Consider the following 26,749-nt stretch of genomic DNA (forward strand, 5'->3'; position numbering starts at 1 on the left):
GAGGACCAGATCATAGGGCCAGAGAGGGTGGGCTAGAGGGGACAGCTGGGGTGCTGGCGACGCCATGGATTTGCGGCCAAAGCTGATTTTGAACCTTGGTTCTGCTGCCCCTCGTTAACTTTATCATATCAAGCCGGTCACTACCTCCTTCTGAGCCTTAGATTCTCTTCTGAAAAATGAGACCTTAGTAGTTGCTGCTCGGGGTGTTGTGGGGTGCAGAGGAAGAAATGAGCAGGAGTGCCTCAACTTGTCTAGACTTCAGGAAACCTCCAGGGTGAGAATCACCCAGAGGCTGCAGAAGAGGGTGCGGGGTGGCGCATGCCCCCTAGGGGGCGCTGGTGCCTGGGAGAGCGGCTGGAGGTGGCTTCCAGGTAACTCCTGCCACAGGAGTGGGGACAGGAGACTGAGAAGGAGCAACCAGAGAGGCTGGGGAAAGGGGGGAACATTAGAACATCCGATCTGTGGATGTGAGGCCCTGCCCCCAGTCTCACTGCTTCTCCCCCACCCCTAGACTGAATGCTTCAAGTTTAGGAGTGTAGCAGGATTTTGCCTGCCCCTGAGATTTTGCACAAGACTGAAGCACTGGCAGACACTCCTCCCCACCTAGTCTTCTCCATGCTAGCGGACTTCTGATCTCGGCTTAGTATGTAGCCTCTTCCAGGAAGCCTTCCATGATGCTTCACCCCTCCAGGTGAGGTTGGGTACCCCTGCCACAAGGCCTCTCTGAACCTCAGCTGAGCTTATACCACAGTCTACGTCCTTGAGGCACAGACCACTGAGGCCTGGTTCTCAGCCTGGTAGCTGCCACTTAAAGGTCCCCTCATGCTGGTTGGTTGAATAAAAGAATGTGTTGGGAAACAGGAGAGAGTCGGATGGGATGGATGCATCTGTCTCAAGCATGGAGGTGGTTCGGGGTTGGGGTGGACCAAGGATACGGCGGTGAGGATTATGGGATGCGACAAGGAATGGGCTGGGATGAGAACGGGGACCCCGAGCTCTCTCTCCTCCTTGACCTGCTGTCCCTGGCGCCCATGGAGAAGCCCCACCCCCACGCCTCGCGCAGGACTGGCTCCGGCCGGGTCCCCCCCCCCCCCCCCCCCCCCCCCCCCCCCCCCGCCAAGGAGAGGCAGCACAGGCGTGTACAGGTTGATTTATTTACAAATATACTGATGTCTCATCTTTTGTTGGTGTTTCCATTTTCTGCTTTTGTGGGAAGAGGCAGAAGGTGAGCGTGGAGGGCAGGGTGGGGGGAGTGATGTGGTAGACGCTAATAAATAATTTAACAATGACAAGTTATTAAATAAAATGTGTCTGGGGATGGCGGGTGGGCAGTGAGAGTCTGTACAAGGAAAACAGGAATGGCCGATGGCCGGTGCCCACACCCAGCTGGGCTGGGCTCCCGTGGGGCCCTGGGTCGGGGTGGGGGTTGGGCACCGGCAGACAGGCTCCTGGCAAACCGCACCTTCCAAGGGCCAAATGGTGGAGGGTCCTTCCTGCTCCCCCAGCCCTCAGGCCTCGTGTGCCCGGGAGTGTGAGTAGGTACGTGAGCCTCCGTGTGCGTCCGGGGTGAGTGTGTGTCTGTGCGTGTGCGTGTGCGTGTGGACCCTCTTCCCCGCAGGGCAGAGTGAGCCCCAGAGCTGCAGGTTCTCCCAGACCTCAGGCGGTGCCCAGAGCTCAGGCCAAGCAGGGGTCAGCCGGTTTGCCCTCCCCGGGAGTGGAGAGAGGGATGCAGGCCCCACAGGGGTGGGTGAGGCAGCCTCACTGCTGGGGGGCAGCTGAGCCCCCTAAAGGAGAAGAGGCCTCCCCCCAGCCCTGCGACAGGGGCCTGACCTCGCTTGCGCCCTGCTCGCCCGGAGACAGTGGACTCCTCGCCTGCCCGTCCTGGGAATCCTCCCCACATGCCCAGCCCGCTTGCCCTGACCTCTTTCCCGACAGGCTCTGCCTGCCCTACAGTGGGACCTTTGGGACCATAGGGTCCCTTTGTTTGTGCGGCCCCCCAGGAGGCTCCGTGGAGCAGGCAGATGAGGCTCTGGCTGGGGGCAGGACCCCACCTTCTTGTCCCTCCTCTGCCCTCTTTGCTGCGTCACTTGGGGCAGAATCCTTCCTCCTTCAGACCTCGCCCTCCGCAGCAGGAAAACGGACTCGGTTTTCTCTAATCCTCCCCCAGCCCACCTCACACGGTCTGCCTCTTCCTCCGGACCAGAACTTGACCTCCCTCCTCCCTTGGGCTTCCCATCCCTGCCACCACGGGTGAGGACAGTCAGGGTGGGGAGTGCTCCTGGCTGCTCACTGCGCCCCCCGCCCCGGTCAAGGCTGCACTCCCCACCCCCCACACCGGAAGAGCCTGCTTACCCCACCTCACCCCAGACTCCAGCGAGCCCGCTTGCCTCCGCACGCTTCTGCGGGGCGACCCTGACCGCTGGCCACCTCTCTCTGAGCCTCGGGTTCCTCATCTGAGAAATGGGTCCCCACTAACATTTGGACAGAGCTGGGTCAGAGTGTGAATGTCTCTCCTTCTAGAAGAAAGCCCCTCCAGGGTGAGCCCTACATCTTGTTCATCTGTGTCTCCACGGCCCATCCGGGGCTGGGCAGGGTGGACAGCGGATGTTTGGGGGAGCCTGAGGGAACAGAGGACAGTGAGCCGCAGCACACGGCCGTCACCTGACCACGGCTGATGGGGCGTCTCTGGCCGACCGGACACTCCGAAGTCTCTCCGGCTTTGACCATCCGTGGGACGTGAGTGTGGGCGTCTATGAACCAGCGCCCCGCAAGGAGCAGTGCACAGTGAGGGCAGAGCCTGGGCTGGACTTGGGAGGTTGTGAGGCCCCAGGTGGGCTGGCAAGACAGATGATGCCCCCCGACCTCGAGGCCATTCACCAGACCAAGAAGATGAGGGGGTGGCACGGTGTCCCTTCTCCCTCTCCTCCCTAGGCCGGGCTTTCCAGGCTGGGATAAAGGGAGTGGACCAGATGCCCATTTCTGAGCTTCCTTCTGACTGAAAGAGTCTGGTAGAGAAGGACCAGGGCCCCTGGTGGCGGGGGGGGTGCTGCCCCAGGCCCGCCCCAAGCACCCCCAGAATGATTTGGACCATGTGAGCACAAGAGGAGGAAGGGGAGCATCTCTCAAGACACCAGTGTGGCTGCTTAAGGGACCCCTGGTGGCCCAGGACAAGAGATGGTACAGCGCCCAGGTGGGCTAAGGTTGCAGAAAACCGAGAACAGCGGCTGAGATCCCTGTGGGACTTCATGTGGTACACGGAGGCAGGGCCAGGCTGAGCCGCCTCGCCCCGCTGACAGCCCTGGGGAAGAGCACAGGACACTTTGGAGCAGCCTCCGGCTCTCCACTCTAGACAGAGGAGCCAACGCACGGAGCAGGCTGGCGAGCGTGGAGAAACCCAGAGGGGGCCGGGCGGAGGGGACCAAAGGCGGAGAGAGACGCCCACTGTCCTATTCGCTCAGAAACTGGGCCAGGCAAATCTCAGGGTGGCAGCCTAGGGCTTGGTGTCAGAATTACAGGCAGGGCTCTGAGCACCTGGCGGAGGACACAGCGGCCACCAGAGGCCAGAGAGGGGTCATCGAGAACAGGACCCATCAGCCCGACCTCACTCCCTCTTTTGGCAGGGTCGGAGCTGAGTGGATCCGGGCTGGGGGCTTAGGCAGCCCGTCTGGCTTCCCGCGGGGCATCTGACAAAATGGGGCTGGATGTGCCCTAGGACGCGGCCTCCAAGGAGGACTGGTTCACGGGCCCACACCGGACAGGAGAGGTGCAGGCAGTCATGTGCCTTGGGTGCGAAGCGCAGGGCTGACTCCTGACATGACAGGGACAGAAAGCCAGGGTCACAGAGCTGGGGGTGCAGAGAAACTCCACAGGCCAGACTGAATTAAGGAAGAAGAAATGCGGCAAGTAAAAAAACCAAGGTCCTTTGCGGGATCTAAACAAGAAGTGCCGCTCCCCCACATACACACCGGAGGGCCCTGTGGCCCTTCAGTCATGTGTGTGAGGGTCAGGGATCCAATTACAGTGAGTTTCCAGGTAATGTGGTCTCATTTTGGGCCACATTAACAGAGGCAGGGCACCTAAAGTGGGGGAGGTAGCTGGCTGATACCGTGGGGAGATTGGGTTACATCTGTTCCACCTTTAGATTGAAAGCTGGAGCCCAGTTGAGGGTACAGATTTAGGAGAGAGAGCCGGAGAGACTGGGAGAGCCTGGCTTTGAGAAGTGAAGACTTGGGGCTCAAAGAGGCAGAGGCCAAAGCAGCAGAGAGGGGCAGCTGGCCCGGGGCGGGACGAAGCAGCGGGCTCTCTGCCTCGGGAGGTATGTGAGAGGCAGAGGGAGCCAAGCTTCGGGTAGATGATGGGCCAAGTGGGTGACTCGGGAGGTCCCTTTCCGCCTGGAGGTTCTGCCATTTGTCCCACCTGCTTCTGGGGCCCCGTCTCTGCCCTGCCTGCCCAGGCAGCCCCCCGTGTAGGCTGAGGCTAGGATACACCTGCATCCACGTGTTTCAAGCCCCAAACTCCCCCCTCCCTCCCACCCCCTCCTTCCTTCTCCCCTATTGCTGTAAGAAGATGGGGTCCCTGCCCCGGTCTGGCTTCTGTCCCCTTCCTGACGTGGCAGGGCTGGCCCCCAGAGCGCCTCTGTGTCTCTTCAGCTTGTCTGTGTACCTGCGCACGGATCCGCATGGCCGTTGGGGGCTGGGTGCGTCTGCAAGTGAGGCTCATCTACCCTCTCCGGGGACTCCCCCTCAGGGCGGAGCCGAGGTGGGCTGCGCACACCTGCCAGGCTCTTCCCCACTCCTGTTCCAGATTCGGACTGGGACGGGTGAACCCAGGCTGGCGGGCTGGCTCTCGGAGGTGGGGGAGCTGGGCATGACCCCCGCGCACAGGGACGCGCCCTCGCAGGTGACACGCGCCGCACACAACATGGTCGCCTTGGGGCATGCTGGGGCGGTGGCAGGGGGGAGGGGGGCTTGCCTGGACCTAGGCCCGGCCCCTGGAAGTTGGCTGGACACAGAGAGGACGTTTAAAAAAATAGAGAGAATTTAAGCTTCCCAAAAAAGAGATGGGGAGGGGGAAGGAGGCGATGGAGGCCGAGGTGGGGCTGGGAGGCGAGCGGCTTTCCGAGACTCTGGGTCCCTGGGGTGACACGGTCTCTGCCGGCAGGACGCGGCCCTGCCCAGGCTGCGCCCGTCTGCCTGCCCGGCCGGCCCGGGGAAGGGCACCGTATGGCTGTGTGTAGAGTCTGTGCGGGCGGTGGGGCTGGCCCTGGCGGCCGCAGGCCCCCCCCTCCCAGGACCCTGGCCCAAGCGTCCAAGCGGCCGGCTGGCTCTCAGGAGGCGAAGTAGGAACTCTGCATGGAGTAGAGCCGGTCGATGGGGTTCCCCACGCGGGCCTGCAGGGAGCCCACGTCCGAGGAGCCGAGGAAGCAGTCGCTGAGGCTGGTTAAGGAGGTATCGCTGTCGATGTCATGGAAGATGGAGTCGTTCCCTGGGGGCAGAGGGGGCGTCAGGAGCCGGGCAGGCGTGAGCTCCCGGGGGCCCTTTCGGCCCTGCAGCCTGTGCGGCCAGAGGTGAGGAGGGACGGGGTGACCTGTGGCGGCGGCGGGGGGCCAGAGGCGCTGAGGGCCGCAGGTGGGGCCTCGCGGGCACCCCCTTCCGATGGGAGGCGGCAGGCAGGCAGGCTGTCGGCGGGGCCTGCCGGCCCGGGGGTGGTGGGCAGGGGCGGTGCTGGGGTGGGCAGGGGGCGGGGCGGCTTACCATAGGGGTTCATGTGGTCACCTGGCATTTGGGGCGGCGTGAGGCCCTGCTGGAAGGGGTCGCTGCTGCCGTAGGGACTCTGCTCCATGGCCACAATCTGCTGCTGGGGTGGGGCCAATGGCGTGTAGGAGGCCATCATGCCCTCCATGCGACTGGACAGGACCTCTGGGGAGAGAGCACACTTTCACCCACCCGCCCTGTCCACCTCATCCCAAAGCCCACGCCGCCCCGGGGGAGCCCTCCCAGATATACCTCAGGCCTTCCCACTGACCTCCCATATGACTCCCCAAGGCCACGGGGCCCACTGCAGTCCCCCTGACTCTGACCTCTTCTGCACTTCCCCAGGTTGCCCTGGTGACCCAGGGCCAATGAACCCAGGTATCTGACCCCTGAGCCCTTTTCCCCAGACACATAGGAATAAACACATAGATAAACACAGGAATCGGTTTATCACAAGCCAGGGATCTCCCCTCCCACCTCCTCCCTTCCTCCAGCGGCCCTGCCCTCCAGAAGCAGCTCACCGCTTGGGGGACACAGACACTACGCAGGCAGTCACGATTCAACATGTGGGTGCGTGAGCTCCCTGCATCTGGGAGCATCAAGGTGGGGCCCAGGCCAAAGGAGCTCAGGGAAGGCTTCCTGGAGGAAGGGACCCCTAACTCCACCTCACTTAAAGAATCAGCAGGGGTTCAACCATGCCAGGGGCAGGCAGCAAAGGCAGGGAGGGGAGAAACTAGCCAGTGGGAGCAGAGGGCCCTGTGCATGGGGCTATAGTGCCAGGATGAGAGAGGCCAGGAGTGGGGAGGAAGATGGTCTTCGGGGCGCCCCCCCCCCCCCCGCCCCATCAACCCCAGAGCTCAGTGTGGTTCCCCCTGAGGCTGTAGGAAGTCTGCTGTGGGAGGGGCTGTGGAGAAAGCCTGGCAGGGTGGAGGCTGGAGGCCGGGACCACTGAGGAAATTGAGGGAGGGGCTGGGCTCCTGTCAAGGTGGGTGTGGAAATGACAACTCCCAGGAGGGGGCGGGAGGGACACAGGAGCAGCCTCCATGGCCGGGCCTGGCAACCAAGCGGATGTGGGGCGTGGACAGGACGGTCAGGGGCGACTCCCAGGTTCCTGGTGTGGGCACTGGGTGGAGGGTGGTGCTGTCTGCTGAGGTGGGGTGAGGAGGGGCAGAGGGTCCGTGTGAATGTGGCAGCAGGGGCTGCTGTGTGCAGTACAGGAGGGGCCCTGAGGAGCTCAAGCGGGACCATGGAACAATCTGGGGGAAGCTGCCTCTCAGAGGCAGCTGGGAACACAGGAGGTGGTGGCCGGGAGACCGGAGACAGTGGCCACAGCCCCAAGGAGGCCAGGCTGTCTTGGGGGAGGGGGGAGGCAGGCGCAGAGAGAAAGAACTGGGTTCCAAGGCTCCAGTGCAGCTGGGGACCAGGGCCTGGCCCTGAGCCCTGACAGCAGGGGCCGTCCATCAGTGCCCTGGCATCTGCCCCAAAGCCCCCGTCTCACCTGGGAGCAGGCAGCCCTGGGGCCCCCACTCCTCTTGGGCAGTCCCTACAAGGTTCAATGTCCCCATGGGGCTGGGGAGGCCACTGCCCCCCCCCCCGGCCCAAGAAGTGGTAACATTTTGACAAAGCCCAGTGTTCGGGGGTCTGGCCGCTGCCCCTCCAGCTGGCTCCTTACCACCCAGCAGGAACCCACACTGAACTCAACACCCCGCAGAGTCTCTCTCGAGATTTCTGCTGAATTCTGTCGTGGGTCGTGGGGTGTATGGTCACGTGAAAACCACAGCTTTGGGATGCCACATGTGGGGCCAAGGCCAGCTTTGCCCCTCACTCACTGAGCGATCCCAGTAAGTCCTCTGGTCTGCATCTCCGCCTCCTCGGCTGTGACATGGGCTGTGACAGTGCCCTTCCCCTCCGGGATCGGGGGGCATTCCGAGAGGCTGAGCATGGCCAGTGGTGACAGCTGTGCCTAGCACACCCTGAGGGTGGGAGATGGTTGCAGGTATTTTGGGGTTTTTGTTCGTTTTTAAGTAAGCTCTAGGCCAGACACAGGCTTGAACTCATGACTCTGAGATCGAGAGTCACACCTTCCACGGACTGAGCCAGCCTGGCGTCCCAGGGGCAAAAATTCTGCCACCCCTCGGTGCAGCCCATGCTGCCATCTCTCCTGGGGGCCCCTGTGGTCCCCACCGGCTCTCTCGATCCCAGCAGGTTCCGGGGCGCCAGCTCCCACAGCCCTCACGGCCCTGGTGGAAGGGGTCCAGGGTCCAGGATCCAGGGGGTGAGGGAAGAGTGCTGTTACCAGAGGCTGAGCCTGGGCCCTGTCGCCCTGGTCCCGGCTCACCTTGGCCCAGCCGCTGCGAGTTCTGCTGCTCCTGCTGCTGCTGGTGCCGCCGCGCCAACTTCTTCATCTGCAGGGGACACAGGTCGTGCCAGTCCCCACCTCCCCATCCCCGTTCAGTCCCGGCCCCTCCCAGAAGGACCGTGTCTTCTGCCTGCACCCCCACTCCGGCCCTGCCCAGCGGGGGCAACAGGTGGCCTCTCACCTTGGCTCTTTGGTTCTGAAACCACACCTGGACCACACGCACGCTGAGGCCTGTCTCTGCCGCCAGCGTCTCTCGGACCTGCCCGGGGGAGAGGGACAAGGATCAGGCCTGGGGGCGGGGGGGCCGGGGCAGCAGGCCAGGGAGGCGGTGGTTTGGGGGACCTGAGGGACGGGCGGGGAGGTGGAGGGACGTCCCCATCCCCGGCAAGAGTGGCAGGCCACTGTCTGGGAAGGCGGCGGGTGTGGGGTGTCGGCCCCGCCCCACCCCAGCGGCCCCTCACCTTTCGGCAGGGCTTGGAGGACACCTCGAAGGAGGCCTTGAAGGCTCTTCGCTGCTGCGTGGTGAGGATGGTCCGGGGTCGCTTGGGCCTCCGGGGGTCTTTCCCGTCGTCCCCACTGCCTTTACTCTGGCTGCCCTGCCCCTTGGCTGGCTTCATGTCCCCGTCCTCGTCCTCGCTCTTCACTGTGGGGGACACACCCAGCCCATCAGTCTTGTACGAGGGTCTCAGATTGGTACCCGGAGGCCATCTGTCACCTGGCGGGACCGCCAACAACAGCCCCCTGCACTCTGGAGACCCCACGGCAGCTGGTCAACCTCTGAAAAACTGGTTCCCACTGTCCCAGCCCAGGGCCAGTGGGTCCCACAACCCAGCGAGGAGACTCCGGGGAGCCTTCTTTCTTGGAAGCTTCCAGAGACTAAGAACTGTCAGGCAAAGCCATACCCTAGACATGGTCACATCCGAGTATTCATGACGACAGCACGCACGCCACACACAGTTACACACTCAACCACTGACGTGTGCGCACGCACACTGACACGTGAGTCCACAGAGCACGGGGCATACACAGCTCACGGACACACACACACACACACACACACACACACACACAGGCCTGTGCTCACAGGTGGAGACATACAGGTAAGCACACACCCGAACACACACACACACACGCATGCACGCACACAGAAGCCTGTGTGTTCACCCAGAGACACACCCATACCCACCATGCACACACGGCCACTTCCATGTCCTAGAATTGTGGGTCTCAGAGATGCCAGCCCCAGGCGGACACCATGCGCCTCCCACCGTCCCCAAGTCTAAGCTGGTCTCTTATTTCCAGGCCCACCTTCCTCAGACCATGAGCCCCGGGGCTGGGTCGTCTCCCTCCAAGACCCCCACCCCAGGCCTGATAGGAATGGGCCAATGGCGCCTGGCTAGTGTCTGCTCTGCTCTAAGAGCCCAGGAAGTGACCACGGTGCCCTGTCCATGGGTGGACAGAGGGACAGATGGATGGGGAGCTCACTACTTCCTCCAAGGACACCGACAGGACAAAGCTCTTCCGGAAGGCCCTGTGACTGAGGGCTCTAAGTTACCCCCAAGGGCTCTGAAGACCAGGCCATCTCCTCGCCAAGCCCTCTGCTGCCATCCTTCCCACTCCCTGGGAGTGACAGGGCCCCAGCCTTCTCCCTGGCTCTTCCCTTCCAAGACTCACTCCTGGTTGTACCCGCCCTTCTGGCAGGAGGGCTCTAAGCTGGCACAGCCCTTCTGAGGGCTGGAACAGAATAAAGAGGTGCCTTCATCCTGAGAAAGGGGGTCTTTGCTTCCACCAGAGAATGCCCCCATCCCCCCACCCAGCCAGGAAACTGAAGAGCTCAGGCTGCTGCCCCCCACTGCTGAAGGCTGTGTCAGAGCCCTGCTTCGTGGCCACCAGCAGCCTGCAGACCTGGGCAGGCAGGGACACCTGTGATGCCATGCCACGGTGGGGGCCACAGCAAGGGAAAGGGAGGAACAAGGAAGGGGGTTCAGAGAGCAGGGTATGTGTGCGTGTGCTTGTGTCTAAACCGCAGTCTGGGTAAGCGGGTGGACAAATGTGTGTGCAGCCGTATGCGTCACTGCTCCGTGCACGGGTGACATGTGAGCTGGGTCATGTGTGCACGTGGGTGTGTTTAAGTGGACGCACAGTGCGTGTTCCTGGGTGCAGGTTTGCACGTGCTTGGGCATCTCAGGGCACATCTACAGATGTTCCTGTGTCCGTGCTTATGTGCCCCTGGGCATCGAATGCATGTGTGTGTGGACACGTGTGGTCCCATGCAGGTATGCTGGTGCATGAGCACGTGTGCCCCAGTGGTAGTGTCCGCACATGCGTTTGTGGGCCTGGGGGCATGCACACCGGTGTCCACGGGCGTCTGATGGGGGCGCACTATCTGTACGTAGCTCGGGTCCTGGGGTCAGGATTGGGCTTCTCCGGCAGCGCCCCGCCTCCGGCCCCCCAGCTGCCCCCCCCCATCAGCTCCAGCCACGGCTCACCAGAGTCGGACTCGTCGGGACTCACGGAGCTGAGCAGGTCCTTCTCCTTCTCGTAGTCCCCCTTGCACAGCAGCTGGCCCTCCTTGAGCACAAACTCGTCGCCCTTGCGCAGCTGCCGCTCACACACGCAGCAGCAGAAGCAGCCCAGGTGGTACACGCATTCCAGCGCCCGCATCACAAACTCCGTGGGGGCGATCTTCTCCATGCAGCCGCTGCACTTGGCTGCGAAGAGCCTGCAGGTGCACAGGGTGGGCTCGTTGATTTGGCTTGGGGTGGGGGGCCCTCCCCGAGGCTGCTGTCCACCAGGGCCTCTCCCTCCTGCCACCCTGACTCCCCCCACCCCAGATAGGAGAGGCCCCACCCGGGCACAGAGCCAGACAGTGGGAGGGCCCCGTGGCCCCACTCTTCTGGCTCCCCAGGGCCCTGGGTGGCCTAAGGGTGGGCTCTGGGCATCCTGCCCTGAGGTGCCCTCTCCTGGGCATATCAGCTCAGGGCCCTGCTTGCTCCGAGACACCATGGCCACTAGAGGGCAGAGCACATGGTCAGCCTCAACCTTCCTCAAGAGCCAGGCGGGTTCTGCGCCTGAGAAGGGCGGGCCGCCTCCTGGTCCCCTGTCCCCTCACTCCGGGACCTGCTCTGCCTCCTCTCTGCTCTCCCCTCTCTCTCCCACATCCATGAGATCCTGAGCCCTGTCCGGCCCACCACCCAGGCTGGGCTGCTCCTCTCCTGCCCGAGTGCCTGCCTCAGTCCCCTTCCTGGGCTCCAGGCTCCTCCAACCCTTCGATACACCCTCCAGGATGACAGCCAGAGGAAGCTGTCTAAAACCCACATCTGCTCCTGCTGCTTCCCTGCTCCAGACTCTTCCGGGACTCCCTGGGGCCTCGAGGCCCTTCACACCCTTCCTCTTTCTGCGGCCCCGATGGAACAATCTGTGGCTTCTCCAGGGCACCTTCCCACTGGCCTGTCAGCATGTTCTTTCTTGGTCCTTGGCTGGGCTAACCCCTGCCTATCCCTCATTTCGGCTTGCGCATCTTTACCACGTGCAGATGTCTACTGAGCCCAGTGTGGCGGCTGCTGCTCTAAGCGCTCTGCACACAGAAATGCATGCAATCTGCAACCCGATGAGGCAAGAATGCACGTTAGCCCCATCTCAGAGATCAGGAAACCGGGGTGCCCAGAGGGGGAGTCGCTGGCTTGGGGGTCACATGGTCATAAGGGACGAGACCCACCGGGAGCCTGGGCCTGCCCCAGCCCCTCCATGACAAACCGGATCCATCTCCCAGCTCTGGAGACAAAGCCGGGCGGGGGTATCCCCCGCCTCCTGCGTGCGTTTGCAGGAGCGTCCGCGCTGCGTGGCCGCTCCTCTGCCCTCACCCACTGACCGCTCCTCCCGGCTCCCCCCTCCCAGTCACGTGGCCTGCTCTGTGGGAACTCAGCCTCAACAACACTTTGATGGAAAAATTTATGAAGAATCAAATTATTGCTGCTGGGAGGGAATTAAAACCATTTTTCATTCCCCACGTCCCTGGGCCACGTCTGCGGGCGCCACCTTGGGAGCGCTGTGCGCATCCCATCTCTCTTTATGGCCCGCCATCACAGGCGCAGATTACAGCAGCAATTCTCTACTAATCGGTTCCGGAACAGAAATGGCCATAAATGCGAGGCACTCGGCCTGCCTCCCTTCCCGGGGCTGCCGTCAGCGCCGCCCATGATGAGCTAGCGGGGTGTGGTGGACGGGGCCGATCTGTGCTCTGCCTGCTGCCCTGGCATGGGCCGGGGCACTCAAACGGGTGGCGGCATCCCCAGCAACCCTTGCCATCTGCCGCTATTCGACTGAACAGGCTCCTACTCATCCTGCAGTGCCCCACTCCAATGCCACCTCCTCTGGGGAGCCTTCTTTGATGCCCCTGTCAGGGAGTGGCCTCCCGTATGCTCACCTGAGCTTCCCTCGGCCCTCCTTCTGCTGTGAAATGGGGATGTCAACAGGACCTTCCTCGAAGGGCTGTTGTGGGGATTCGATGATACTGAGCTTGTAACTTGGTATGTAAGAATCACATCAGGGACAGCACATGCCTCTGTCAGCTTCACTCTGTCAGCAGGGGTTCCACAAGGTGGGCCTGGCTCTACCCCATCCTCAAAAAGGCCTCGATGAGTGTTTGCAAAGCGGGTGAGTGAAGGCTTGGGGTGGGCTGAGGTTCAGGCATATAGGACCCTGCTAACCCACAGAGTGCGTAGCTTTGGGAGGGGAACACGGGATAGATTTCAGCTCCGATTTGGCCCTTGGAATGGATAATTTTGTTCAAGGCACAACCTACCCAACTGTCCATGGTCATCTTTGGCAGAGGCCCCTAGGAATCTGGCAGGCTGTCCGGCTCTTCCAAGGGAGAGGAACCAAGCTGCCAGAACTTGATGCTCTGACGTGGGGGCTGATTCTGCCCTGTCCCCCAACCCCACCCCACCCCCATCACCCCTCTGTCTCCTTCCCACACCTGATCTAGGCACCACGCTAAGGTCTGCAGCCCGGCCTCAGCGGCCCATGAGCAGACAGGCACTGGCTGCATCTCTGGGCTGGCCTGGTGGGGCCAGTGGCCCAGGCTGGGGTCGGCCTAGGGCCTGCGGCTCCTGGAGAGGAGGCCCTCTTAGGTAGGGGAGGGTGGCAGCAGGAGGGGTGACCCGCATTTGCAGGCGCCGCCACCATGCAGGCTGCATTCAGAACAGCCGTGCTAATGCCTTGGCAGCAGGGGGTCGATTGCTACTTTCTCCAAACTCATCAACACAATCTATTATTAATACTTCTCCAAAGGCTCCGTGCCGCCATTACCGAGGCAGCGCCAGCCACTCGGGGCGTCATCTGTTATCTAGATTGCAAAAACTCGGGATATAAAACAAACTGCGCACACTTTATAAACGGAATGTGCCATCCGCTTGGTCTCCAAGCATCTCTCCACCCAATAAAACATCGGGGGGGAATGCATGAAATACTCACTCCCAATTATGGGGCTGCCTTTGTCTACGGAGCCAGGGTGAGCACGACTAACGCACGTGCGGGAGGGGCTGGGGTGCCAGCGGGGTCCCCTCCTTTCCCTGGACCCCCTCCCTCCCTCAACCTCTCCCATCGTGAAGGGGTGATGGAACCGGCTGCTGAGAAGCAAGCAGGCAGGCGAGTGGCACTGGGACTGGATGGACGTGCATTCAATGCCTGGTTCCACCACTTCCTGGCCAGTGACTGGACAAGTGATTTCGTCTTTCTGAGCCTCAGCTTACTGATCTGTATAATGGGCTCAACAACACTGCCAGCTTCTTCATGTGAAGGTGCAGTGAGTTGTCAGTGTCAAGCAGTGAGCACAGAGGGAGAGGTCAGAGGGCTGGGCAGGCCTTTTGAGGCCTGGAATGAGCCTCTCCAGGAACGGTGCGCAGAAGCCGCACATACTGACCAGAGACAAAGTTGCTCAGGCTGAGGAACTCCGAGCCTTCCGGCCCCGTGGGGGCCCTGGAACCTGAGGGCAAAAAGCCCTGCCAGCATCCAAGGCACTGGATTTGGCGCCCAGGTCATGATCTCAATCTTGAGTTAGCCACTCACCAGCTATGTAACCTTGGGCAAGTCTGAGTCTGGGTCCTCATCTGTGAGATGGGGACAAGAGTCCCGACTCTCCAGAATTGTGCTGGGGGTTCCAGATGCGTGTGTTTCTGCTTCCCACACTTGGGGTGGAGGGATGGTGGGCGGGGAGGCCACCTGTGGCACCTGCCTCTCGATGCCAATCCCCTGGCCCAGGCTCCTCCCCAATCCAGGAGCTCCAAGCCAGAGGGCAGCTTCATGACCACAGCACAGGCACCCAGACTTGCAGCAACCCACACAACCCACCCCCATTCTCCATGTAAACCACCAAGCCTTTCCCCCTGCTATCTCTAACGTCCAGAACACCACTTCTCCCACCCTTGACCTTTGACAGCCAAACACCTGCTTATTCTAAAGGCTTCAGCTTGGATATCCCTTCCTCCAGGAAGCCCCCCTTCTCCTCTCCAGTCATAGATGTCTTCCTTGCTGAGTTTCCCATCCTCACATCTCCTCCCCACTATGGTATTTACTAGAAGGAATCCACTTTCCCTACTTCCGGGTCCACTTTTCCCGGGGTCACCCCTCTCTTTGGAGCTGAGTACAAGGCCCCAGACACACGAAGGTGAGGGGCAAATATTTATGCAATGAATGCTGAATGAACCAATACAGTCCCATTCTGCCTGTGAGGTAGGGCGGGTGGGTCCGACCCCGAGCCTGGTCTGGTGCGAGCACCCACCACCTGCCCTGAGAAGATGAGCTGTCTGCAGGAGAGCAGTGTGGGGGTGGGGGGGATGATGGAACCGGCAGCCCAGGGTTCCAACCTGACTCTAACTTTGTCCCTGGGTGACTTTGCTCAAGACATTTAACCTCTCCGAAGCTCAGTTTCTTCATCTATGAAATGGGACTGGTGGTACCTTCCTACAGGGCTGTTGGAAGGGGCTACTGCATGCAAAGCCCTTGGCACAGTGCCAGGCATGAAGAAGGCACCCCAAAGAGCTGCCTTTCTTTTGTTCTCTTGTTGTCCTTCTTGGTCACCCTCAGTGGGGTCTCCATCACTCCGGGGAGTGGCCTTCCTGACTTCAGGTTTACAAGTCCCAACCAAGCTTCCCCCTCAGGACCACCCTAGGTTCTGGGTCCTTCTAGCTTCGATCTGGCTTGAGCTAGACAAAGCACTCCTGGCTCAGTTCTGTGTGTATTTGTCTGTCTGTCTAACTAACGTTACTGAGCTCAATTATCATCGCTTGCGTCACCTCATTAAGTCCTCTAAGAACCCTTAAGAAAAGACACTGTTTCCATCCCCTTTTTACAGATGAGGACACCAAAGCTCAGAAGGCAGGGTCAAGGTCATCTGGCAGCACTACCCTATACTCCCTCCCTGCTCTGTGCCTCCAAATACTTCTCTGCCCACCAGTCCCCCTTGTCCTTGGCTGGGGGTACCATGCCCAGGTCTGTTTGCCGTCCAGGCTCTGAACACCCAAGTTCTGATCACTCAGCATAAGCCCGGCACCCAGCAGGTGTAGCTGAGCTATTTTTCTTAAACAAAACTGAGTATGTCCCCGTCACAAACATATCCATCCTCCCCCAGGATCATCTGTGATTTCAGAGTAAGAAATTCCCTTTTTTTAGGGACGACCCTCCCGTGAAGAGTTCCTGTCTATGAGAACACATCTCTGTCTCCTCTGAGTTTTTACTGGTTTATTTGTTAAACGCTCAATTTATTAAACTCATAAAGCTAATAAACAAAACTCTGAAAACCAATTTTTTTCTGGAGCATTTGAACATGGATTACAAATCTGATTAATTAATTTCTCTTAAGCCACTGACAACTGCGGAGAGGCAATGTTGTAGGTCTGATTCTTTTACCTCCAATAAAATTAGCTTCGTAACATCCTGGGGACCCTCCAGCCTCTCCCTGTGGGATTTCACCCCAGGTCTTCGAGACCATAAGCATGCACTAGGCTTGGAATCTTTGCTCTGTCCCTTCCTGGCACAGGAACCATACACAGGCCCCTTCTTTCTGGGCCTCAGTGGCCCCATCTGTTCAGTGGGGATAATGGCTGGGCACCAGGAGGCAGGCTCAGTAAGGAGGCACCGTGATTGCTGTCACCATCTCTTTAAGATTTCTGGCACCTGTTCCCCATCCTCGTTGAGTGGAAGCTCCGGTATCTCCTCCTCACTGTACTGTGATTCCCATACCCCACGGCAGCATCTTACAGTTCATGTAGCCACTCACTGGGGCCTCAGCCCAAGGGTGCCCACCAATTTCAGGATAAGCCCAAAGACCTCATCATGTCACTTACACCAGCGCCGACACACCCAGCCTCAGATCCCCCAACACCAGCCGCCAGGCTCCTCACTGTTCCCTGAAAACAGCCCTTCCTGCCTTCTTCCTTAAAATTCCACCTGCCGGGGCACCTGGGTGGCTCAGTGGGTTAAAGCCTCTGCCTTGGGCTCAGGTCATGATCCCGGGTCCTGGGATCAAGCGCCGCATCGGGCTCTCTGCTCAGCAAGGAGCCTGCTTCCTCCTCTCTCTCTGCCTGCCGCTCTGCCTGCTTGTGATCTCTGTCTGTCAAATAAATAAATAAAATCCTCTTTTAAAAAAAATTTCACCTGCCCTGAAAGCCTGTCCTCTCGTCCCCTTCCTTTTGCTTCTTGTTGGACTACGCTTCATCCTTCCAGACCCAATTCAAGCGGAACCTCCTCTGCGAAGCCTTCCGTGAGACCCAGATGTTTGTGTGTCTGAAGCCCTCACTGACCTAGAAATCAGAAACTGGGTCTGATTCACACACACCCCTCCCACGTGGGGTTCTGCCATTGAGGAGGTGGCCGGTGAGTGTCCGATGAATGAGTGAATAACCTTGTGCTAAATGAAATAGGCGGCCGGGTAGGACAAAAGAACATTGGCCACTCTGCTTCTGGGAGTTTGCGAATGCCACCAGGTAGCAAGGTAAGTGAACTCACTGCTCTTGGCCTTCACGGCAATACAACCTGGAGGCCGATTCCTAACTTCTTACATCACCTACGGTCTTTACACCCCTCCTGTCGGGCTGGGCTCCAACTGTACCCTCATCTCTAGTACCTGGGGAAAGCCCCTGGGGTAGGAGGGCCTCGCTGGTATTCAGTGACTCCCTGGGCACATGTGGTTGGGTCAGGCCTGGACACCTGCCTCAAGGTGGACAAGTCCATCCTCTGTCCTTTCTTCCGCTCATCGAGAGCTTTTTGTCAGCCCCCTGCGCTTAGAGGGGCACTTTCCGCATCTCCAACACCAGCTATGTGGCCCTGGGTCACTGACATCCCCCCCTTTTAAAGATTTATTTATTTGTGAGTGAGCGGGCAGAGGGAGAAGAAGAGAGAGAATCTCAAGCAGATTCCCCCATGAGCCCAGAGCCTGCCGTGGGGCTCGATCCCAGGACCCTGAGATCATGACCTGAGCTGAAATCAAGAGTTGGCTGCTCAAGCAACTGAGCCACCCAGGCACCCCTCACATCCTTTTTTTGAGCCTCGGTTTCCTCTTCCGTAAAAAGGGGGTGTTGACCCTCGCTCACCTGGTGATTGAGAATCCGCCGAGTTTTAACCTGTGTGAGAGGGTCTAGCCCACTGCCTGGCGCAGAGGGCACCTTGGCAGGTGTGCATCCCAGTCTCTCTGCAGTCTGAGTCTCACCATGGTGCTGGGACACAGGCTCTGGAACCTTCTCTCCTCACCTCCAGTTTCAGTATGAAGCCTCCAGTCAACATCACAGGGTCTGGTTGTGCCTCGGAGGCACAAGTTTCCGGGCCACACTGGGGACGAGGCAGATTTGGGTCTCTCTAGGCCCAAGTCTCTCAGTTCTTAGAAACACTCCCTCCATGGGGAGGGAACCGTCCCACTGGCTATACCTTCCCCCGTTCACACAGCCAACACCCAGAGAGGCGGACTGGAATAGGTTCGTGCAAGGTGCCCGAGAGTGAGGTCACATCATCTGGCCCCACGAGGGCTAGAAACGCATGACATGTGCTTTGAGAGGCTACACCTGGGGGACACGGAAAACCATGACAGTCAGTCTGGAAGAGAGCTGGGGACTTGCTAGGGAAGCTGACAGGACACGTAATTCCGAAGCTGGTTCTGGAGCCAGAAAGAACAGTGTTAAGAGTGCCATCCTGGCTCCGCGGCTCACTAACCGACCTCGGGGCTAGGACCACGGTCCCCCCCCCGCCCCCGTACAGGTATTCACTGTGATGTGCTGAGCCTCTCCGGCCCCAGCTTTCCTAGGCTGGTGGCCAGGAGCCCAGGAGCCCAGGAGGGCATGGCCGCAGAGCACTTGGGGCGGGCTCCCCGGCAGCCGACACTATTACTGTCTAGGGGGCCCAGCTGTCTGTGACGATGCCGGTGAGAGATGAGCTGGAGTTCACAGGGGCCCAGGGGACAGGACCCTGGACACCCCTGGGGGTCCAGCTGCTGCTGTGAGAGTTTGCCTGTCACTTGGAGGAGCCGATGGGGTGAGGGCAGGCAGAGGGAGCTGCCCGGCCTCGTCCCTCCCCGAGACTCGCTGACATCTCCCCCACGTGCCTGCCGCGTCCTTATCATTCCGGGCGTAGCTGTTTTTTATTTTGAGACAAAAAGGGGCCTGTTGATGGGGATCCAACTCAAACCAGCTGCAAACATCTGCTTTGATGCGGCGGCGGCGGCGGGCCAGGCGGGCGGCGGGAGCCGCAGGCGGGGGCCCCGGTGCGCGCGTCAATCACGCGGCTGGAATGCGCGGCGTGGCCGGGCGCTCGAACCGCGGCAGCCAGAGCGCGGGCCTCGCAGGGCCTCTCCGCCGCCTCGCCGTGCCGGGGCCGGGCCTGCAGCGAGGGCTGCCCCGGAGCTTCCTGCGGGCGCACAGACCCAGCTGTGCGGGGCCGCCGGCTCCGAGGCCCTTTGATCCCGGCCCGGGGGCGCTGTCGGGAGCCCGTGGCCGGGGCTGGAGGTCACGCGCCAGGGGCAGGGAGGGACGGGCACAGCCGGGAGCCCCGGGTACCATCCAGGGGCCAGCCTGGCTTGGCAGGCGCACTTTCGGTGACTCTACACATTTAGCAAGTGCCTACTATGTGCCAGGCCCTGTCTGGAGGCTGGGGATAGAGCAGTGAGGCAAATGGACAGTCCCGCCCACCCCCACCCCCCACCTTCCATTCTAACGGGTGAGAGGACAGGCAAATTAAATCCCTAGCACACAGAGGGTAAAAACTGATGACATGTGATAAAGAAAAATGGAGGGGAAGCACGATGTGGGTGGCCAAGGGTTTTATAAAGAACAGTCAGAGGCCTTACTGAGATCTCTGATGGGGAGGAGGTTCTCCACTGAGGGAACAGCAAGTGCAAAGGGCCTGAGGCCAAGTGGATCTGGGGTGTTGCAGCCCCTTGTTACTAAAGCAGGTGAGCAGCACGGACCAGGTAGAGGGGTGTAGGGTGTGCAAATAGAAGCAGGGGGCAGGTCTTGTGGGGCTTCGGCTTTGTGGAAGGGTTCTGAGCAGAGGGGGTATCTGATCTGACATCTTTTTTTTTTTAAGATTTTATTTATTTATTTGACAGAGATCACAAGTAGGCAGAGAGGCAGGCAGATAGAGAGGGGGAAGCAGGCTCCCCACTGAGCAGAGGGCCCAATAGGGGGCTCAATCCCAGGACCCTGAGATCATGACTTGAGCCGAAGGCAGAGGCTTTAACCCACTGAGCCACCTGGGTGCCCCTGATCTGACATCTTAACGGGGCTCCTCAGGCAGCTGGGTAGCGGTGAGGGTGGGAGCAGGGAGTCGGGTTGGGAGATTATCTCAATAATCCAGGCAAAAGATACTGTCTGCTCAGACCCAGGGAGGTGCTGAGAAGAGGTCCGAGCAGGGACACGTTTTGCAGGTGGACAGGGAAACCAGGGGATGCCAGACAGAGGCTAGACACGTGATTTGGGGGCCTGGGACAGGGGGCAGGATAGAGCTGCCATTCAATGAAACAGAGAGCAAGGCCAGGTGGAGGAGGGGAGAGAATGGGGTGCGGTTGTGCACATGATGTGTGAGCTGCCTTCACTAGCCATGGGGATGCGTGCAGGGGCAGCTGCATATGGGAGTCTGCAGTTGAGAGAGAGACCCAGGCTGGAGACACTAAGAGCTGCCAGGACATACACACACATACACAAACATACTCCTAAGAGCAAGCTGCTGTGTGCATATAGCTTGGCACCTGATAACTAGCCTCTCCTCTTTGGGGCTATGACCCCTGCAGTGGGTGTAGGCAAGGCCCAGCCTCTGCCTCAGGAGGCTCTTTTAGGGGGAGGATACTGGGGTTTCTCTGGGGGTCAGACCTTGCCCAGTGACATCAGGGAGAGACAATGGGGCAGGTGGAGGGCGGGGCATCACCTCCAAGCATGCTCCCACATGCTCCTTCCTGCCCTCTAGCCTGGGCAGCAATCAGAGGGACTGTGGGTTCCAGGCCAGGCCCCAAGCTAAGGGCTCTACCTGTATTACTTTATTAACCCTCTTTTTTCTGCCCTTCAATGATGAATTCATTTGAGGATGCTTTTAATCGTTCATCTACCTAGCATTCATTGAGCACCTACTATGCGCCAGGCCCTATGCTGAGCTCACGGTAGGAGCCTTCTCCTCCCACCGGCTCATCGGACTGCTCTGAGCTGATCCCAGGTTTCTGTCCCTCATTCTCACTGAGTCACCAGCTCCTGGTGGCCAAGTCCAGCAGCCACTGTTCCTGTTATTATTACTTACTAAAATGTACTGTCTCTTACATAGCAGGCCCTGTGCCTTATTTGCACACAGACCCTTCTACCATAAGACCCCTCCCAGGTAGGCACTGCCCCTCTTCTCAGACAGGAGGAAAGTGGTGCTCAGAGAGGGTGACACAACCACTCAGCGTCAGAGCTGGTGTCACAGCTGGGATGTTGGGCTCCAGAGCTCCTGCATGTTCTCGCTGCCTTGCCACACCGTTTCCTGGACCTCCCTGTGCTTGAAGCCCTTTCCTGCCTCAGCCTCCTCCTCCCCTGACCACCACTTGGAATGCATTTGCTGTCAGCTCAGAGCTGTTGGGCCCATGACCTGGCTGGGAGGTTACAAAGTGGTGAGGGGCTGACCTGCAGGTGCTGGAGGAGAAACTCTTATGCCAGAGGAAGCAGAGGCCTCTGGTTTTCTCTCCAGGGTCCTGACTGGTCAGAATGGGCCAGACCCACACCTGTGTGTCCAGGAAGGGCTGCCAGATCCAGGGCAGGGCCTGCTGAGGTACCAAGTGCACTGGGGTGGGGAGGGGTGGGGAGGAGTCTTGGAAGACTTCCCAGAGGAAGGGGCCGTAAAGAGGGCAAAGGATTGAAAGGGGGTAGTGGTAGGGCTGGGATAGGAACTGAGTGGTGGGGGGGGGGGTCTGATTCCGGAGTCTGGGCTCTGTGGAGAGCCAGAGAAGCAGAGAGGCCATTTTATGGCACAGGGAGACAGTGGGTCAGTCATGTTGGAAGTGAGAAAGGGGAACGGTCAGGCTGGAAGCCTTGAATGTTGGGCTAAAGAAGACAAATCCAGTTTCTTTTGTTTCCACCTACTTGTCCATCCACCCACGCACCCACTCGGCCTGCTGCCCTCTGTCTATCCGCCTATCCATCCAGCCAGCCCCTGCCCCACTATCCACCCACCGTCCACACAGCCACCCTCTCAGCCACGCACCCGTCCATCCACTGCACTCACACTCAGGCACTCAGGCACTCGCTCAGTGCCAAACCCTGTGCCAGGACTCCTCTTAAAAGCAGAAACTGCCGGGGGCACCTGGGTGGCTCAGTGGATTAAGCCTCTGCCTTCGGCTCAGGTCATCATCCCAGGGACCTGGGATTGAGCCCCACATTGGGCTCTCTGTTCAGTGGGGAGTCTGCTTCCCCCTCTCTCTGCCGCCTCTCTGCCTACTTGTGATCTCTCTGTCAAATAAATAAATAAATAAAATCTTAAAAAAAAATAAAAGCAGAAACTGCCTTTTAAGGCTTTTGCTGTAAGACTTGTTGATTCTGTAAGCATTGACCGGACACCCGCCATGACCACGCACTGTGCTAGGTGATGAGGAATCCGTGGGGGACAAGACACTGGGTCACTTCCCCTTCGTGAGCTCCTGGTATGACTGGGAAGAAGGTTTTCCAGAAGAAAGGAGGTCTCAGAAGGAGAACCCCAAGGCAGCACTAGAGAGCCTAACGCTGACCAGCTGACATTTTGGCCTCATCATTCTGACCCCAAGGATCTAAACTCCCTGGACACACCACAGCATTTTAATTAGGGTTATAGTGACAGTGATACACTTCCTTTGAGTAAGTGTTTTCTGGAACAACCTCCATTAAGGCAATTTAATTTTTTGATCAATTTTCTTTCTAGTGCAGTTAAATAATTTACAACTTTTTTCCATTTCCATTTTTATTTTACTGAAATTATTTTCATTGAGATAAATTATTTTCTATGAAAAATTTTCAATAAAGTTTTGCTCTACCATCACGTCTGTGTTTGAATTGCATCTTACCAATTACAGAGATCTGACTCTAGAGTTAATTTGCACAGGCTTTACCATGGGTAGTTTCCCTGTTGTCAACTGTATTTAGTACTGGTTAGTTTACCAAGTTAAACTATCCCCCAGGTAGGGTGGGTGGATTTCCCGTGTTACCAACGAAGTCACCAAGGTTCATGATCACACATTTTATGAAGTCGATGAAAACATGCTCAGGGTCAGAACCATGGGGTCAAGACAGCCTTTGGGTGTCCTAGGTTGGGTGCAAATGTCCAGCCTCTGCTGGGATGCTGTAGGGTAAGTGTACTCTTCTTGCCCTTCAGAGGCAAGACAGTGACCCCTCCACTGACATCTCCCTCTCATGGTTACCTCTGCCCCTCCCCCAGGTTCTGGTGCTGGTTTTCCATACTCCAGTTACAAGCCTGGGTTTGTCCAAACAGTCCTGACAGCCTGGCATCCAGCAGCTTGGGCCTCCAGGGACAGGAAGAGCCATCTCCTCCCTTATTCTCCACCCTATACTCCTCTTAATGTAACCAGAGATAACATTAACTTTGTCAGCCCAACAGTGAGGACCTCACAGCCCAGTCTTCTAGTGAGATCTGGACTAAGTACCCCTCCCCAACCCACCCCCAAATCTGTGCTCTTGTTGTCAAGTTTTTGAGCCCCACCCTGGCAGATTTTGATATTAAATGTCAAACTCACAGGAACCAGACTAGCCCTCTACTCAGGGCTTCTCATATACCCCCTCCCCACCTGTAGGGGCCTCACAGGTAGGTGGATTTCATGACCAACCTAGCAGGTAGGAGTCCCTTCCTTACACAGGTCCCGCAGCAGGTCAGGCAGAGCCAGGCCTCAACCCAGGTGAACCTGGCTGGCGACCACCACGTCTCCTGCCTTCCTGGAGGTTGTGAAGGTGGTTGGGGACAGGGGAGCAAATGCTCCAGGGGTGTGGGAGCCTGAGACCTGTGGGTGCCAGGACTCAGACTGCATGGGCAGAACACGTTTCCCAGCTGAGGGGTCTGGGACAGTAAGCCGACAAGTGGGGGCACCAGAGCCAACAGGACTCAGTGCCGGTGGAGGCAGGAGGGAATTTCTGGAGGAAGCCCCTTGAGGTGTGGCTGGCATGATTTCCTACCCACAGCCTGACCCTTTGCTCGGGAGGAAGAAGAGGCTCTGGGAGACCGCCTCCCGGGGTCTCTGCCCTGGGCTGCGCCAGCGGAGGGCGGGAAAGGGACGAGCCGGGCAGATCGGGGCCCGGCGCCCAGGCTGGGCACTGCCGCGCACCGCCGCTCTCGGGGCCACCGCCGCCCGCCCGCCCGGCCGTTTAGTGGGTAACTGATCGCCCCGCGCCCCGCCCCAGCCACCCGCCGCCCGCCGGAGCCGCTTAATCACCGCCCGCCCGGCCGCATTAGCATAGTAATGGCCTTTAAATTGAGCCTCTTTGTTTTTTAATTAAGCTCCCAGCAGGTACAGAGAAGAGCGATTATTGAGGAAGCTGCCAGCGCTAATCGCCCGCAGTCATTTGACAATTAAAAAGCGCCCGGCTTTAACCCTTTCCGGCGCCCGCAGCAGTTCCCCCAGCATTTATCCAGCACCGATTGTGTGCGTGCCTGCCCTGTGGCTTTGCAGACCCCGCCTCTGGCAACCTGGAGAGGTCTCTGCTCAGGCCTCCACTTTGCCGAGGAGCAAACTGAGGCACAGAGAGGGGAGGTAACTTGCCCGAGACGCACGGCTTGAGCATGGGGAGCAGGGGTTGGCAGACACATTGCTAGAGAAATCCAGCTGCTTGAGCTCTGCTTGGAGCACTGTCCACCCTGTGAGGTGGGCAAAATCCTCCTTGCGCTTCAAGACCCAGGTGGGTACCTCCTTGCCCAAGGCAACAACCCCTTGGGCATTCTCAGGGCATTTCCTCTCCTCCCTGTGGATGCACCCATGCCCCAAATACTCTAGGTCAGGCTCAGGGCTGGGCCCTGGGGAAGCGGCGCCCAAGCCAGAAAACAGGCGCCGCGCACAGGGACTTAGGCGCGGGGAAGGCACACATGTGAAGGTGAAGATAGGTCAGGCTGCAGGGCGCATCTGGGAAGACTTTCCTGAAGACAGGTTTGGGCATAGACAGAGGAGGGATAGTCAGCCAGGCTGGGCTGGGAAGTGGGGGACAGACCACAGGCAGCGGGGGAGACGGTGAACGCAAAGGCCCAGAGACGGGACCAGAATTAATCAGAAATAAAAGATGCAGAGGGTGTGTGTGTGTGTGGAACAGGAGGCTGAAGAATGGCACGAACCAGCTTGACAGCACAGGGTCTCCTTCCAGACCACCTACTTAAAAAGTGTGTTATTTTAAAGAAAATAATTGAATTATCTTTGAATAGGTAATGCACTGCATGGTTTAATATTCAAATGTACCCAAAGGTGTTGGCTTCGGTCTCCTCAGTCCCATCCCTAGCCGTTCAGGCCCCCGACCCAGGACAACCAGAGTCTTCCATGGGAGCCCCCTATAGGCACACGATACCTACGTAACACATACGGGAACCCATGACTCCGATATGTGTATATCGGAATGCCCTCCCCCCGACTTTTCTTTTAAATAAGAACTAGTTGGGGTTTTGTCCATTTTTTTTTTTTTTTTTGCAGAAACACAAATTTACTCTAAAACTGTCCTGCACGCACCCCCTTCCTACCGCATAACTGGGGGAGAGGGTTCCACATCTCGGCCTGGACCACCTCCTTTTCCAGCAGCCCGACATTCTATTGTACAGGTGAACCCTAATTTATTTAACCCGTGCCCTGTTGATAGCCTTGTGGGCCGTTTAAAGGATTTTTGTCTTAATCTCAAGAGCCATGGGAAGCCATTGAAACGTTTTAAGTGGGGAGTAGCTTGAGCGATTTACATTTTTAAAAGATCACTTTGGCTGCAGAGCCGGGACCGGGGGTGGGGGAAGCACCGAGCCGAATCTGGAAGACCAGCTAAGCGGGACCAGCTAAGCGGATCGCGGGTGGTGCCCTGCAGGGGAGAGGCGGGGAGGAGGCAGAGGGGCTGGGAGGGGCTGCAGGAGTGGGAGAAGGGGTGGGTTATCTGAGAGCGGAGTAGCGATGGTCGGAGCACTGGGGTGGGTGGGGGGAGCCCTGGGTGGGTGCCGGATGGGCGAGCAGTGACGGAGATGAGGACACACGGTAGCAGCAGGGGGGCTGGGGACCACGTGGAGACTCCAGGTCCCCGGGAAGCCCCATCCCACTGCACTTCAGCCTGCGCGGCCATCTAGCTCATCACTGGGTCTGGGATCTCTCCCCAAGTCAGGCTCTCGGGATCTGAGCCTTGCTCTGCCCCAGCTGGCCCCAAGCCCCATCTCCGCCCGGTCACTCTTCAGAGGGGCCCACGGCCAGTGGCGCCGAACCTCCCTTCCTTCTCTCCAGGCTGAGCTGGTGTTTGTGAAGAGGGGCAACCCCGAGAAACGCTGGCAGCTGGCTCTTTAATAAATATAGAGGAGGCTCCCCGGGGCATGGATGTTGGGGTGAGGAGGATGGCTCTGGATAGAGGGACAGATTTTGCCCCTGGTCACCACCGAAACAGATGCCCTTCGCTGCTCTTGGCTCCCCAGTTCCCTGGTGGGGGTGGGGAGCGGACTGTCCATGCCCTGAACTCCCCTCACCTTGTCACTTAGCCACCTCCCCTGGCTCAGAGCTAGAGGCGTCCTCCCAGAGAGGAGCACCCTGACTCTGTTGCGGGAGGCAGTGTGCACGCGGCGCCGCGGGCAGGGAGGGGTTAACAGCCCGCCCACCCCCATCTATCAGCCGGCATCTCCCAAACAGACGGACAGACAAGGCAGCTGTCCAAACAGGCCTGTGTACCTGGCCACAGGCACAGAGAGGACAGGGCAGTGGCTGTTTACTCTGCTCCCCTCCCCCACTGTCACACGCTGGCAGGCTCGCAAGCCCCCCCCCCACCCCCGCCAGGGCAGGGCACTTCCCTGCAATCTTGCCTTGGGGATGCGCCCTCCACTCCTGAGTCAGAAGGTTCCTAAATGCTCCTCTGGGAGACTAGGAAACGTCCTTGCTCAGGGCTCTGGGCTTGGGTGGTCTCTAAGGGTTGGGGGCTGAGATGGTGACAGTGCT

The 26,749-nt window shown here is 59.2% G+C and overlaps 1 protein-coding gene across 3 annotated transcripts in view; it reads right to left on the minus strand.

Annotated features, from left to right (window-relative positions):
• Window positions 1-1,140: 1,140 nt before the first annotated feature.
• Window positions 1,141-26,749, minus strand: part of LMX1B (LIM homeobox transcription factor 1 beta) — an 82,832-nt gene continuing 57,223 nt past the window's right edge. Inside the window, exons 3-8 of one of the 3 annotated variants that reach the window (XM_032308256.1) lie at window positions 10,602-10,834; window positions 8,574-8,755; window positions 8,294-8,371; window positions 8,092-8,158; window positions 5,775-5,918; window positions 1,141-5,484 (exon numbers count right to left, since the gene is read on the minus strand). In XM_032308256.1, the coding sequence (XP_032164147.1) occupies window positions 5,327-5,484; window positions 5,775-5,918; window positions 8,092-8,158; window positions 8,294-8,371; window positions 8,574-8,755; window positions 10,602-10,834 (862 nt within the window). In that variant the 3' untranslated portion in view covers window positions 1,141-5,326. Of the gene's footprint in view, window positions 5,485-5,753; window positions 5,919-8,049; window positions 8,159-8,293; window positions 8,372-8,573; window positions 8,756-10,601; window positions 10,835-26,749 lie in introns of all 3 variants that reach the window. The other 2 variants (XM_032308255.1, XM_032308257.1) reach the window with 2 other exon arrangements.

Source organism: Mustela erminea, chromosome 12 (assembly GCF_009829155.1).
Source record: "Mustela erminea isolate mMusErm1 chromosome 12, mMusErm1.Pri, whole genome shotgun sequence".
Taxonomy (NCBI): Eukaryota; Metazoa; Chordata; class Mammalia; order Carnivora; family Mustelidae; genus Mustela; species Mustela erminea.